At 46.3% G+C, this 12,413-nt stretch overlaps 1 protein-coding gene across 3 annotated transcripts in view; it reads right to left on the reverse strand.

Annotated features, from left to right (window-relative positions):
• The window catches only part of ACER2 (alkaline ceramidase 2), a 34,434-nt gene extending 22,638 nt beyond the window's left edge, over positions 1–11,796 (reverse strand). For all 3 annotated transcript variants that reach the window (XM_040238393.1, XM_040238394.1, XM_040238392.1), the window contains exons 1-2: positions 11,609–11,796; positions 231–345 (exon numbers count right to left, since the gene is read on the reverse strand). In XM_040238393.1, the coding sequence (XP_040094327.1) occupies positions 231–345; positions 11,609–11,716 (223 nt within the window). In that variant the 5' untranslated portion in view covers positions 11,717–11,796. The remainder of the gene's footprint in view (positions 1–230; positions 346–11,608) is intronic.
• Positions 11,797–12,413: the final 617 nt, after the last annotated feature.

Genomic DNA, 12,413 nt, shown 5'->3' on the forward strand with positions numbered 1-12,413 from the left:
CAATTAAGTCCAGTGGCTATTATATAAATGGACTCTCCAATGCAATTGAGTGCTAATTACAGTCAACCTTGTTATCAAGCCCATATTCAAAAGAGTCCTCCTTCCGGAGTCCAGGGAACAGCACAGAAGTTTGTTAGGACATCAGAGTGACTTTGGTTTACAAAGGGGTCAGGGAGTGCGAAGTTCCACTTCCTCCCTTTCAGCCCATGCTCACAAAGGAATCCACTTACCCACTACAACTAAGAGAGTCCATATTAAGTAGATGCCGCTGTTGAAGCACGTTGCGTACTGACGAAACAAGCACATGCAGATGGGCGGTAAAATGAAAAACAAGACGTTGCTGATCTGGGGGGAAGGGGGGGTGAAAAACGAAAAGATGAGTATTAAGTAAAGGGCAAAAAGTAAAGCAGCTTGTTCCCAGTAAGTCTTTTGTAAATGGAGATGAATGCGGCCACACATCTTTTTTTAACAAGAAAAAAAATTCACAACCAGGGAAACTTAACAACTTCTTTAGTAACCATTTTAGGGGGATACTTCCTGCCTCTGTGATCATAGGAGCAGCTCTGGAAAGACTGGAGCTTCCCAGGTGGTGCTAGTGGTAAAGAACCTGCCTGCCAATGCAAGAGACATTAAGAGACTTGGGTTTGATCCCTGGATCGGGAAGGTACTCTGGAGGAAGGCATGGCAACCCACTCCAATATTCTTGTCTGGGAAATGCCATGGACAGAGGAACCTGGCAGGTCACAGTCTGTGGGGTCGCAAAGAGTCAGACACAACTGAGCATGTATGTACACTCACACACACACACACACTACACACACACACACACACACACACACACACGAAAACACTGCCATCTGAAAGCTGCCCAGAGTCCTCTCTTGATGTGAAGAATCAACGACTCTTTCTCTGCCCAATTATGAAGCATCCTAATTTATCTGAATAATCATTTTTAAAGATAAGGTCTGCACTAAATAATGGTAAAATTTTTTAAAATAATAGTTTCATGAAGAACGAGAAGGACCAGACATGTTCTAGCCCCCATAATTTTCTGCCAGCCAGGTCCTGGGCCCACGTGAAGGCAAGGAGTGCCTTCCTCATTTCCCTCCTGTTAGTTTTCTCACCCTAAGCCAAACCTACTTTTAGGTAAAGATCAAATTTGTAGCTTTAAAATGGCATCATTTTATCTTCCAGACTGGATTCGAGTCTATTATCTCTTCATAGGTCACCTGGCTTTTTTAAAAAACCAGAACTGGACAACCTAACTCTAGAATCTCACCTCTAATTTTTCAAAATTTCTTTTTGTCTATCTTTTTTTAACTAGGGGGAGTCATAACCAATTCTTCTTTTTCCCCAGATTCACATAACAAAATTAACCATTTTAGGAGTGTATATTTCAGCAGCAGTTAATACAAGTGTAACATGCAATCATCAGCTCTATCCAGTTCTGAAATGTTTCCATCACTCCAAAAAGAAACCTCAAATCCATGAAGCCGTCACTTCCCCTTCTTCCTTTCCCCAGTCCCTGGCAACTACTAACCTGTTTTCTGTCTCCACAAATTTACTTATTCTGGATATTTCATAACAGTGTAATCATGCAATAAGTGACCTTTTGTGTCTGACTTCTTTCACTCAGCATACTGTTCTGGAGGTTCACCTGCACTGTAGCACATAGCAATACTTTCTTTTTATGAGTAATATTTCATTGTATGGATACCACATTTTGTTTATCCAATGTCCTTACAGTGTCCTTAACACAGAACAATGCTGCTATGAATAATCATGTCCAGGGTTTTCAGTATTTGTTTTCCATTCTCTGAGTTATAGCCCCTCAAGCTAACATCGCTGGATCATATGGTAATTGTGTGCTTAACTTACAAACCACAAGACAATTCTCCACAATGGCTGAACCGTTTTACACTGCTACCAGCAAGGTCCAAGGGTCCTAATTTTTCCACATCCTTGTCAACACTTGTTATTTTCTGAGGTTTTTATTTGCTTTGTTTGTTTAATAAGGCCACCCCAGAAGGTATGAAGTGTTAGGGATAGTCAGCTTCTTTTAAAATTTCACCTCTAATTGAGGAGTGAGGAGCTCCTTGGGAAGGACTGGGCATGCAGAGGAAAGGAGATGTGCAGAATGTTTAAACAGCACCTGGATCTAAATGCACAACACCAGTGAGCAAGGGGTGAGAGAGGGGTCAAAAAAGACTAAAACCTTTCAGAGATAGGAAGATGGAGCAGATGAAGTCTGCAAAGCCAAAAGTATGGGGGCTTTCGAAAGGAAAGACTGGTCACCCATATCAGACAACACAGAGCGGGTCTCAAGGGAACCAAGAGGGTGGGTGCCCAAACTGAATGAAAGGAGCCAGGGTAGAAGGGCTTTTCCAGACCTGGGAAGTCACACTGGGGCACAGCTAAACAAAAGGCATCGGCAAACCCCAGAACTGGAGGCGCAGTGCGGGTGGACGCTGGCAACATCAGTAACCAATGGACGCCTCTGTCACCATCTGGGAACAAGAGGGGATGGGAATGACAGTCTTTAGAAAGGGGAGAGGAATAGAGTGGAGAGAGATAAAGAACAAGATCTTTTGTCGGGGGGAGGATAGGAACAAGGCTGCTGCCTTTGGTTAAAGTTCAAGACAAATCCCTCACGGGGCTGCAGCCTTCCGTAGAAGGGGGTTGGCCCATTCTGATGGGGACCTTTTTCTCCTTCCTCCCTTGGAGCTACTGGCAACCCTGAGTGAGAGTCTGGATAAATGACCACAGCAGTCCCAGGCAGTATGCAGTGTCCACACTTGGGAATATAGCTAACTCTCATTTATTTACTAAAAAGCAGATAAGGAGGGATTCAGGACAAAGCTCTATGTAATATCACAGCCTTTAACTTTCCATGGAGTTATTTAAAGAACCCAAGATCTTAAAAAAAAAAAAAAAAGAAAGAAAAAAAAACCTCAGATCTTTAAGAGTTAAAATGAGAGATCTTAACAGTGGGACACAATTGAGCTACTAAGCACGCATGCATGTGAGCGATGTTAAATGTTTTATAACGGGATGTTAAGTAATGGCCTGAAAGGCTCCCAGGCTAGCCAAGTTCAGAAAGGCAGTCACCCACAGAGGTGGGGCCAGCATCCAACCACTCTTTCCACTGCCCAAAGCTGACTTTTTTCACCTTCAATCCATCCAACCACATTCTGACCACCTTGACTTCATGCTTCAATTGGCATCTGCACTGCACCACACATTGTGTACCAACGACCTTTAGGTGATTTAAACATTGCTCTCTGTTTTGTTAAACACAGAGGGAGAAGGAATTAAAGGTGAAAGGGGAAGGAGGAGAAAAATGGGATTGTGATACTATGGGTAACTTTCTCCTCTCATGTACATTTGTATGTTCTCTGTGTAAGAAAAAGAATACATTACAAAGCTAAAGTCTGCCTTGCTATCCTCCTCCCTGGAGATACCCACTCTTACCAGACTCATAATCCTCAATTTCTTTGCATTTATGTAAATATATTTATCATATATATCACATATTGCAACATTATATTTTGGCAACTTCCTTTTCTCATTCCACAATACACCCTGCTAACCTTTTTCTCTTAAGTCATAGAGATTTGTCACACCTGCTGAGGGTACTGCAGAAGGCAACACTTCATTGAGCCATTCCACTAGTGGTGGGAAGCGCACTGATTTATAGCCCCACCTAACAACGCTGGGGAATATAACACAGCTTTTCACCCCAGTACAGTCATCCTTCTATATCCATGGGGGATTGGTTTCAGGAGTCCCTCGGATACCAGACTTTGTTGGATGCTCAAATGTCTTATATAAAATAGCATTATATATGCAGTATATGGAGAAGGCAATGGCACCCCACTCCAGTAGTCTTGCCTGGAAAATCCCATGGACGGGGGAGCCTGGTGGGCTGCCATCTATGGGGTCGCACAGAGTCGGACATGACTGAGCGCCTTTGCTTTCACTTTTCACTTTCATGCATTGGAGAAGGAAATGGCAACCCACTCCAGTGTTCTTGCCTGGAGAATCCCAGGGACGGGGGAGCCTGGTGGGCTGCCGTCTATGGGGTCGCACAGAGTCGGACATGACTGAGGCGACTTAGCAGCAGGAGCATGCATATAACATACACACATCCTCCTGTATACTTTACACTGATTGTAAAGTATAAATTTACACTTTACAATGGGAAAACAATTTTTCCACAGATGGGGGGAGGGGTGGTTCGGGATGATTCAAGCACACCAGTGGGTAGTGGCAGTGAATACAAATGCAGCTTCGCTTATTTGCCCACTGCTCACCTTCTGCTGCCCAGTTCCTAATAAGTACTAGTCTGCAGCCCAGGGTTGGGAACCCCTGCTTCAAATCATCTCTAGATTATTTATAATACCTAATACAGATTGCCGGGAGAAATATCAATAACCTCAGATATGCAGATGACACCACCCTTATGGCAGAAAGTGAAGAGGAACTAAAAAGCCTCTAGATGAAACTGAAAGAGCAGACTGAAAAAGTTGGCTTAAAGGTCAACATTCAGAAAACGAAGATCTGGTCCCATCTGGTCCCATCACTTCATGGGAAGTAGATGGGGAAACAGAGAAAACAGCGTCAGACTTTATTTTTTTGGGCTCCAAACTCACTGCAGATGGTGACTGCAGCCATGAAATTAAAAGACGCTTACTCCTTGGAAGAAAAGTTATGACCAACCTAGACAGCATATTCAAAAGCAGAGACATTACTTTGCCAACAAAGTTCCATCTAGTCAAGGCTATGGTTTTTCCAGTAGTCATATATGGATGGGAGAGTTGGACTGTGAAGAAAGCTGAGCACCAAAGAATTGATGTTTTTGAACTGTGGTGTTGGAGAAGACTCTTGAGAGTCCCTTGGACTGCAAGGAGATCCAATCAGTCCATTCTGAAGGAGATCAGCCCTGGGATTTCTTTGGAAGGAATGATGCTAAAGCTGAAACTCCAGTACTTTGGCTACCTCATGCGAAGAGTTGACTCATCAGAAAAGACTCTGATGCTGGAAGGGATTGGGGGCAGGAGGAGAAGGGGATGACAGAGGATGAGATGGCTGGATGGCATCACCAACTCGATGGACGTGAGTTTGAGTGAACTCCGGGAGTTGGTGATGGACAGGGAGGCCCGGCATGCTGCAATTCATGGGGTCACAAAGAGTCAGACAGGACTGAGCGACTGAACTGAACTAAATACAATGTAAATGCTATGTAAATAGTTGCAGGTATACAGCAATTCAAGCTTCCCTGGTGGCTCAGACGGTAAAGTATCTTCCTGCAATGCAGGAGACCTGGGTTCGACCCCTGGGTCGGGAAGATCCCCTGGAGAAGGGAATGGCAACCCACTCCGGTATTCTTGCCTGGGGAATTCCATGGACAGAGGAGCCTGGTGGGCTAAAGTCCATGGGATTGAAGAGAGTCGGACATGCCTGAGCAACTAATACATAGGCATACAGCAATTTAAGTTTTGCTTTCTGGAACTCTCTGGAATTTTTTTTTTCCAAATATTTTCAATCCACACTGGGTTGAATCCACAGATACAGAACTATGGACAGGGAGAGCTGACTGTATGTGTTTATTGCCTCAAATCTTCTCAGCCTTCTTTGCTTCAGCCATGTACAATCATCTATGGCCAAGCTGTCCCTTAAAAGGCTTTTTCAACCTATGTTAGCACTAGCATTGTACACAATAATGACTTTTAAATTTACACACGATTCACAAAAACATGAGGTAGTTTAATACACCTCCAGTGAAATTATGATAGCTCAAGTATTTTTAATGTCCATATCAGAGAGTTCAATTTAGAAACACTATTTAACAGATAGTTCCAAATAAGCCTGAAATCTCAGTATTGCTTCTGTACAACCTATCTACCAATACTTGCTGGCCTCCACCATGCCTTTTTAAGACATAAATCTATGGGGACTTCCTTGGCAGTCTCGTGGTCAAGACTTCACCCTTCCCTTGCAGGGGACATAAGTTCCATCCTGGTCAGGGAACTAAGATCCTGCATGTTGCAAAGGAAAAATTAAAAGAAAAAAGACATCAGTCTACGAAAAGGAAAAGCCCAAATTAGAGGGAGATGCTCCCCAAAAGAGGACAAAAAGAGGAAGGAACTCTGAAAGAAATGTGGGAAAGCAAGTGAGTTGTGGTTAAAAAGATTCAATGGCTCCACGTCTACTGAGAAAACGAAACTTGCCCTCAAAGTTATGTAGCTCACTGAAGTTGAATAGTTCAGCCAAGGGGTATTTTTTAAAGCCCATTGTTGGATTATCCTTTGGAGAATTGGTTTGTTTAGTGCCTGCCTAACAGATTTTGTTTTAATTACAAGGAAACCACAATTTAAAAATTTATTATTTCCTTAGAGAGTTCCTCATTCTGTGACATTTGCACCAAAATAATCTCAGGAACATACTGCAATCTCATCCTGACGCATGCGATTGTGCATTTTCCCAGACAGAGGGCAAACACTGACAAAGCAACAGGCTGTAAATTCTTCTGAGCAACAAGTTCATAAATAGCTAACAGACATTACCCTGGCTGAGGAGACTATGTGTCTTAATCAAATGCAGGTTTCTAATGATCCATTCCATTATGGCAGGCCCCCTTCCTGCCTATGGGATGACCAACTGTCCTAGCACGCCTGATGCTGAGGAGGGCTTCCCAGGATATGGGACTTTCAGTTTTTAAAATGGGAAAATCTCAGGCAAACCAGAACAAGTTGGTCACCCAGCTCAGAGGCCTTCCTGCAAAATCTACCCACCTCCCACAGTATACCACCCAAGCAGAGGACTAACAACACCTCGAACTGGGGTCTCCTGCATTGCAGGCAGATTCTTTACCAGCTGAGCTACAAGGGAATCCCACAAACAACCCCTCAGCCACTTGTGTATATATACCTCTATTGTGGTCCTCACCACCCAGGTGACTATGCGGGTCTGGTCTCTGTGATAGACACACAGTTGCCCAGCAAGTGGATGGCCAGATGGATAGACAGACAGACTGACTGACTGACTGATAGATAGTCTTGCCCTACAAAGAGTGGTCTGTGGCTTTGGCATATAAAAGGAACTCCACTTATCTTGATGATGGGGGCGGAACTGAGTAGGGGAGGTGACAGACCATGGGCTGATTTTAGGCATGTATTTTTCTTCAAGACTTTTTTTGAGCACCAGTTCATTGCCTTCTGTCCTCCTGGGTCTCCAACAGAATTCCCAAAGGCCAAGCTAAGTGATTAAAACACAAACCCCACTTTCCTCCAAAGCTGCTAGGTTGTGGACCTTTCTCTGACTGTGAACAGGCCTTAAAACGTAAAAAGGAACTTAATTCAATAAAATTTGTATTTAGAAGAAACAGTACAAAATGTGCACAGGCAAAAGGCTGTAGAAGGGTATGATATGTTCTTGGAAGAGATATTTGGGCTTGGCTGACGCAAAGGATGATGACAAGATTTAAGGCAATGGAGATATGTGGGCACCAAAAGCAAAATGCTCTATACTCCCAAACACTGCCAGTAAGAACACAGATCAGAGTACTTTCTCTGGTGGACCATTAAACAACAATCACTAGTCTTCAAAGTAAATATTACCCTCAACACAGCAATTTCCTATCTAGAACTAGTACCTGGAGAAGTACATCCAGATGCCTATTTGAGGACATTCATTGCCTAACTGTTCAAAAACCAAAATGAAAACAATAAACAGGAACTGCCCTAAATGTCCATCAATAATAAATTGACTGGTCAATCCATTAAAGGGAATACTATATAGACACTGCAAAGAAGAAAATAATTCTATACAATCCAATATGGGATTATCTGCAAGACAAATCAAATGAAAAAACCAAGGTGTAGAAGACTTTCTGTAGTGTGATCTCAACTGGGCTGGAAAAAAATTTGGTTGTGGTGTGTATATACACAGGCCTCCCTGGTAGCTCAGACAGTAAAGAAACTGGCCTGCAGTGCAGGAGACCTAGGTTTGATCCCTGGGTCAGGAAGAACCCCTGGAGAAGGAAATGGCTACCCATTCCGTATCCTTGCCTGGACGATTCCATGGACAGAGAAACCTGGCAGGCTACAGTCCATGGGATCGCAGAGAGTCAGACACGACTGAGTGACTAACACTGTGTATATACATGTTGCACATGTATTTTCTATGTTTGCACAAATACATGTTTTTTACATGCTTTGAAAATGTCTGAAAAGATACAGAAGAAAGGATATTTTTCACTTTATAACTTGCATATTTTTTTAACCATGATCATGTTGTTACTTTTATAATAAACAACAATGGCAAAAAACTACTTTAAACGACTTCCCTGGCGGTCCAGTAGTTAAAACTGCACTTCTGCTGCACGGGGCCTAAAAGCATCAGTCCTTGGTCTGGGAACTAAGATCCTGCATGCTGCAAGGCTCAGCCAAAAAAAAAATCCCAAAACTTTTTGTCCCATATCCACCACCATGCCTAGCCGAAAGATCAAATGGTCCCAGTGCAGGAGTTTCACGTTAAAGAATGACTAAATAATAAATACCTATACTGTGCTAAATAAATTTAAAGTAGCTACAATGGCATTTGCATCTTCAAGAGCAGTATCTTAGTAGGGTCAAATGGACCATCCAAGTTCTAACTCTAGATCTGCCATTTTCTTGACCTTTGCAAGTTTCAAAATCTACCTAGGCCTCAGTTTTCTCCTGTATCAAATGGATGTAACAAATAGCACCCACTGCTGAGGGTGACTGTAAAGGATCCTGGGGAGCTTCAACACAGCAAACAACTAGTGGTAGCCAGGAGTGACTGCAGCTGTACTAGTGACAGCTTACCACCAAGATCCATTAAGAAGGTTTTAAATCCCCCCTCTGAGTCCTCCTGATTTTACATCTTCAATTTTTTCTCAATCAGTAATGATTATTATTTTATTGTAAAATAGATAATTAGGCCTGCTGCCTTACTCGGCGGAGAAGGCAGTGGCACCCCACTCCAGTACTCTTGCCTGGAAAATCCCATGGGCAGAGGAGCCTGGTAGGCTGCAGTCCATGGGGTCTCGAAGAGTCTGACACAACTGAGTGACTTCACTTTCACTTTTCACTTTCCTGAATTGGAGAAGGAAATGGCAACCCACTCCAGTGTCCTTGCCTGGAGAATCCCAGGGACGGGAGAGCCTGGTAGGCTGCCATCTATGGGGTCGCACAGAGTCGGACATGACTGAAGTGACTTAGCAGCAGCCTTACTCTGAGAATTTAATGAGATGAAGGAAATGGCAACCCACTCCAGTACTCTTGCCTGGAAAATCCCATGGATGGAGGAGCCTGGTAGGCTACAGTCCATGGGGTCCCAAAGAGTAGAAAATGACTGAGCGACTTCACTTTCACTTTAACACCAAGTAGCTCACTGTCTTCCCTAATACAGGAGTAAGATAAGCATGGGTTTGTTCTGTGACAAGGATCAGAAGATAACTAAGACATGGGAAGGAGAGAAGGAAATGCTTTGGATCTACACTCTACACTCTACACTCTACACTCTACACTCTACAAAGTCTGATGGCCGACTTCTTCTCTGAGACCCTCAGTATTCGCACTTTGCTAAAGCAAATTCTGTGGTTTACAAGTATGCCAAAGAACAAGGTTTGTCAGGGGGACCAACAGAGCTAATCAGCCACAGATGCTGCAGCTGAAGATCAACAGCTCTCTAAAAAAGACTTTAGCACTCACTGCGTAACAGCTCCAATGAGACCAGATGAAAAGTAAAGACAAAAATAAGCTCTCCTCCTCATCCAACACCCTGGGGGAGACTCGGAGCAGCTATACACTAACTTTTTGGACCAAATAACTAGACCTGACTCTACTGGCCTCAGACACCACAAATAATTACCTTGCTGGGTATGTGAGAATCTGTCCCCAGGCTGTCATTTCTTCTCTAACTCCGGTGAAATCCTTAGTAGTACTCTCCACTTACAAATGGAAAAACTGACTTACTGCCTTTGAAAGCACCCAGCCCTGCCCCAGTCCATCCTCTGTGGGCAACTGTCCACACCTGACTGCACGCTCTGAAACAGGCTGTACAACAGGTGGAGGGTGGCCACCTCTGATGACTGCATGTGCTACAGCTTCTAGGGGCAGCAGAGGACCAGGTTTCCTTGTAGAATTAACCCAGTCATTTTTTTTAAAAAAAAAGGAATGTTTGCTGGGAGGGCAGCCCAGGAATTCAGCACTGAAGGGAGGGAGAGTGCAGGCCCTGGATCATGGTCCCAGCTCTGCCAGAAATGACCGCAGGGCCGCTCCCCTCTCCAGAGTCAGTTTCCTCAACAGTGAATAGAAGGATGGGGACAAGCTCATGGAGATCCCTCCAGGCAATAAGCACTGACTCAAGCCCAGGATATTCTCTCCAGCAAATCAAAGGGGAAAATCCTAAAGAAGAAAGTCAAAATTCACAGTGATTCACATACCAGGAGTTGCTGTTTTCCATATTACAGCAGTGAAAAGATAAGCTGCAGAAATGACCACACAAAGTCTCACATTTGGAACTACATATGGACTTAGCAAAAAGAATAGACATTTCCTTCCCAACTGCAGGTCTGGGCTTCCCAGGTGGCACAGTGGTAAAGAATCCGTCTGCCAGTGTAGGAGACGCAAGAGACACGGTTTCAATCCCTGGGTCAGGGAAATGACCCACTCCGGTGTTCTTGCCGGGAAAATTCCATGGAGAGGAGCCTGGCGGGCTACAGTCCATGGGGTCGAAGAAAGTCGGACATGACTGAGCACACACACAACTGCAGGTTTTCCCTCCCATAAAAAACTAAAAGCACACAAGATTCTGCAATGGGACAGTTTCCTCTTGACCACAGCTACAGACCCAGGCAAGTCCAGAAAGCATACACATACACACACACACACACACACACACACACACACACACATCACTCCCAAATTTCCCTTTCACTTCTCTGTGCTGCACAGCGCACAGGCCTAGGGAAACTGATCTAGGGGCTAGTGTGAGGCTCGGCACTAAAGGCAAGAACTCGCAGTAATTAACTTGATTCTGGCCCCAGGTAACTCGACCTATTATTGATGTACGTGGGGGGAGGCGGGCAGCGCCAACCTTCGGAGTGGGCCCCGCCCCACAGACCTGCCTGGAGGTCACCCCCTTTCCCCGACTCCTAGAGCAGGTACTCGGGGCAAAAACCGCACAATGCAACCCAAGTGCGTCACACCACAGAGATCCTAAGGGAGGAAGGGAGTAGTCCCCGCGCTTTCAGCGCTCCCAACTGACCCAAACTGGAAGAATGGGCTGACAGGGAGCACCAGCTCCGGGACGGGTGGGGACCAAACAGGACAATAGAGCCATCAGAAAGAAATGACCAGAGGAGGAGGATGGCCCAGATGTCGGGGACAGAGACTGGAGAGGAGGACAGATGGAGAACTGGAAGGCGCGCAGGGGAGGGGGCGTGGGTCGACTCTGGCCGCGGAGCGAAAACGCCCCAGATACACGCGTCGACCAGGGTCCGGGCTCCAGGTGCGGCGGCTGCGCTGGGGGACAGCCCCCTCCCGCCAGCCCGTGCCATCCCCGCTCCCGTGCCCCGCACCGTGTTGTAGAACTCGGCGATGGCAGGCACGATGGTGTAGTTGTCCTCGCACCAGTCCACCTCCGAGCTGCCAGCCCGCAGCTGGTCCCACCAGTGCGGGGCGCTCATGGCCGCTCTGGGGCATTGGAGCAGAGGCTCCCGCAGCCGAGAGGAGGCCAGAGCTGCTGCTGGAAACCGGCGGTGGTGGTGGTGGCAGCGGCTGCCGCGGCTTTATGTACCACGGGACAGCCGCCGGATGTGGCGCCTCCTGGGCCGGCCTCTCGGGGCTCCGCTCTGTCCTGCAGGACGTGACTGGCTCGCGGACCCCTCCCTAGGCTCCGCCCCCTGGGGCAGCCTGCGGGACCAGGGCCGGCCACGCCCACCCCAGAGGCGGGATGTGCGGGGGAAGGGGGCAGGAGGCGAGGCGGGGCCGGCCCCCTGCGCCCGCCTCTAAACACGCCTGTTCCCAGCAGGTGGCAAAGGCTTTCACAGGCCTGCCCCCGCCCACCTTCCGGCTCAGACTGGCAGGCGCCCCCTACTCTTGTTAAGCGAGTTGTGACAGAACTCGCCCTGGCAAAAATTAAAATTAAGGAGGAAACCCAGGGGGACCGGACCCCTACGGAATCTTGGGGAAGTTTGCTCAGACTTGCCTGTATGATACGTGGGACACCCACTCTCACGGCGGAGAAAAGCCCTCAGTCCCTCCGAAGTCAGTAAGGGATTGCTTGGTGCGGTGGGCCGGGGAAGGAAGACCTTGGGAACTGGGGTGGGGGACCAAGGACTCTCCCACGCAGCCTCTGCCACCCAAACCCTGGTGGAGTGCTCT

The sequence above is a fragment of the Oryx dammah genome, unplaced genomic scaffold (assembly GCF_014754425.2).
Source record: "Oryx dammah isolate SB20612 unplaced genomic scaffold, SCBI_Odam_1.1 HiC_scaffold_1, whole genome shotgun sequence".
In the NCBI taxonomy this organism is placed as follows: Eukaryota; Metazoa; Chordata; class Mammalia; order Artiodactyla; family Bovidae; genus Oryx; species Oryx dammah.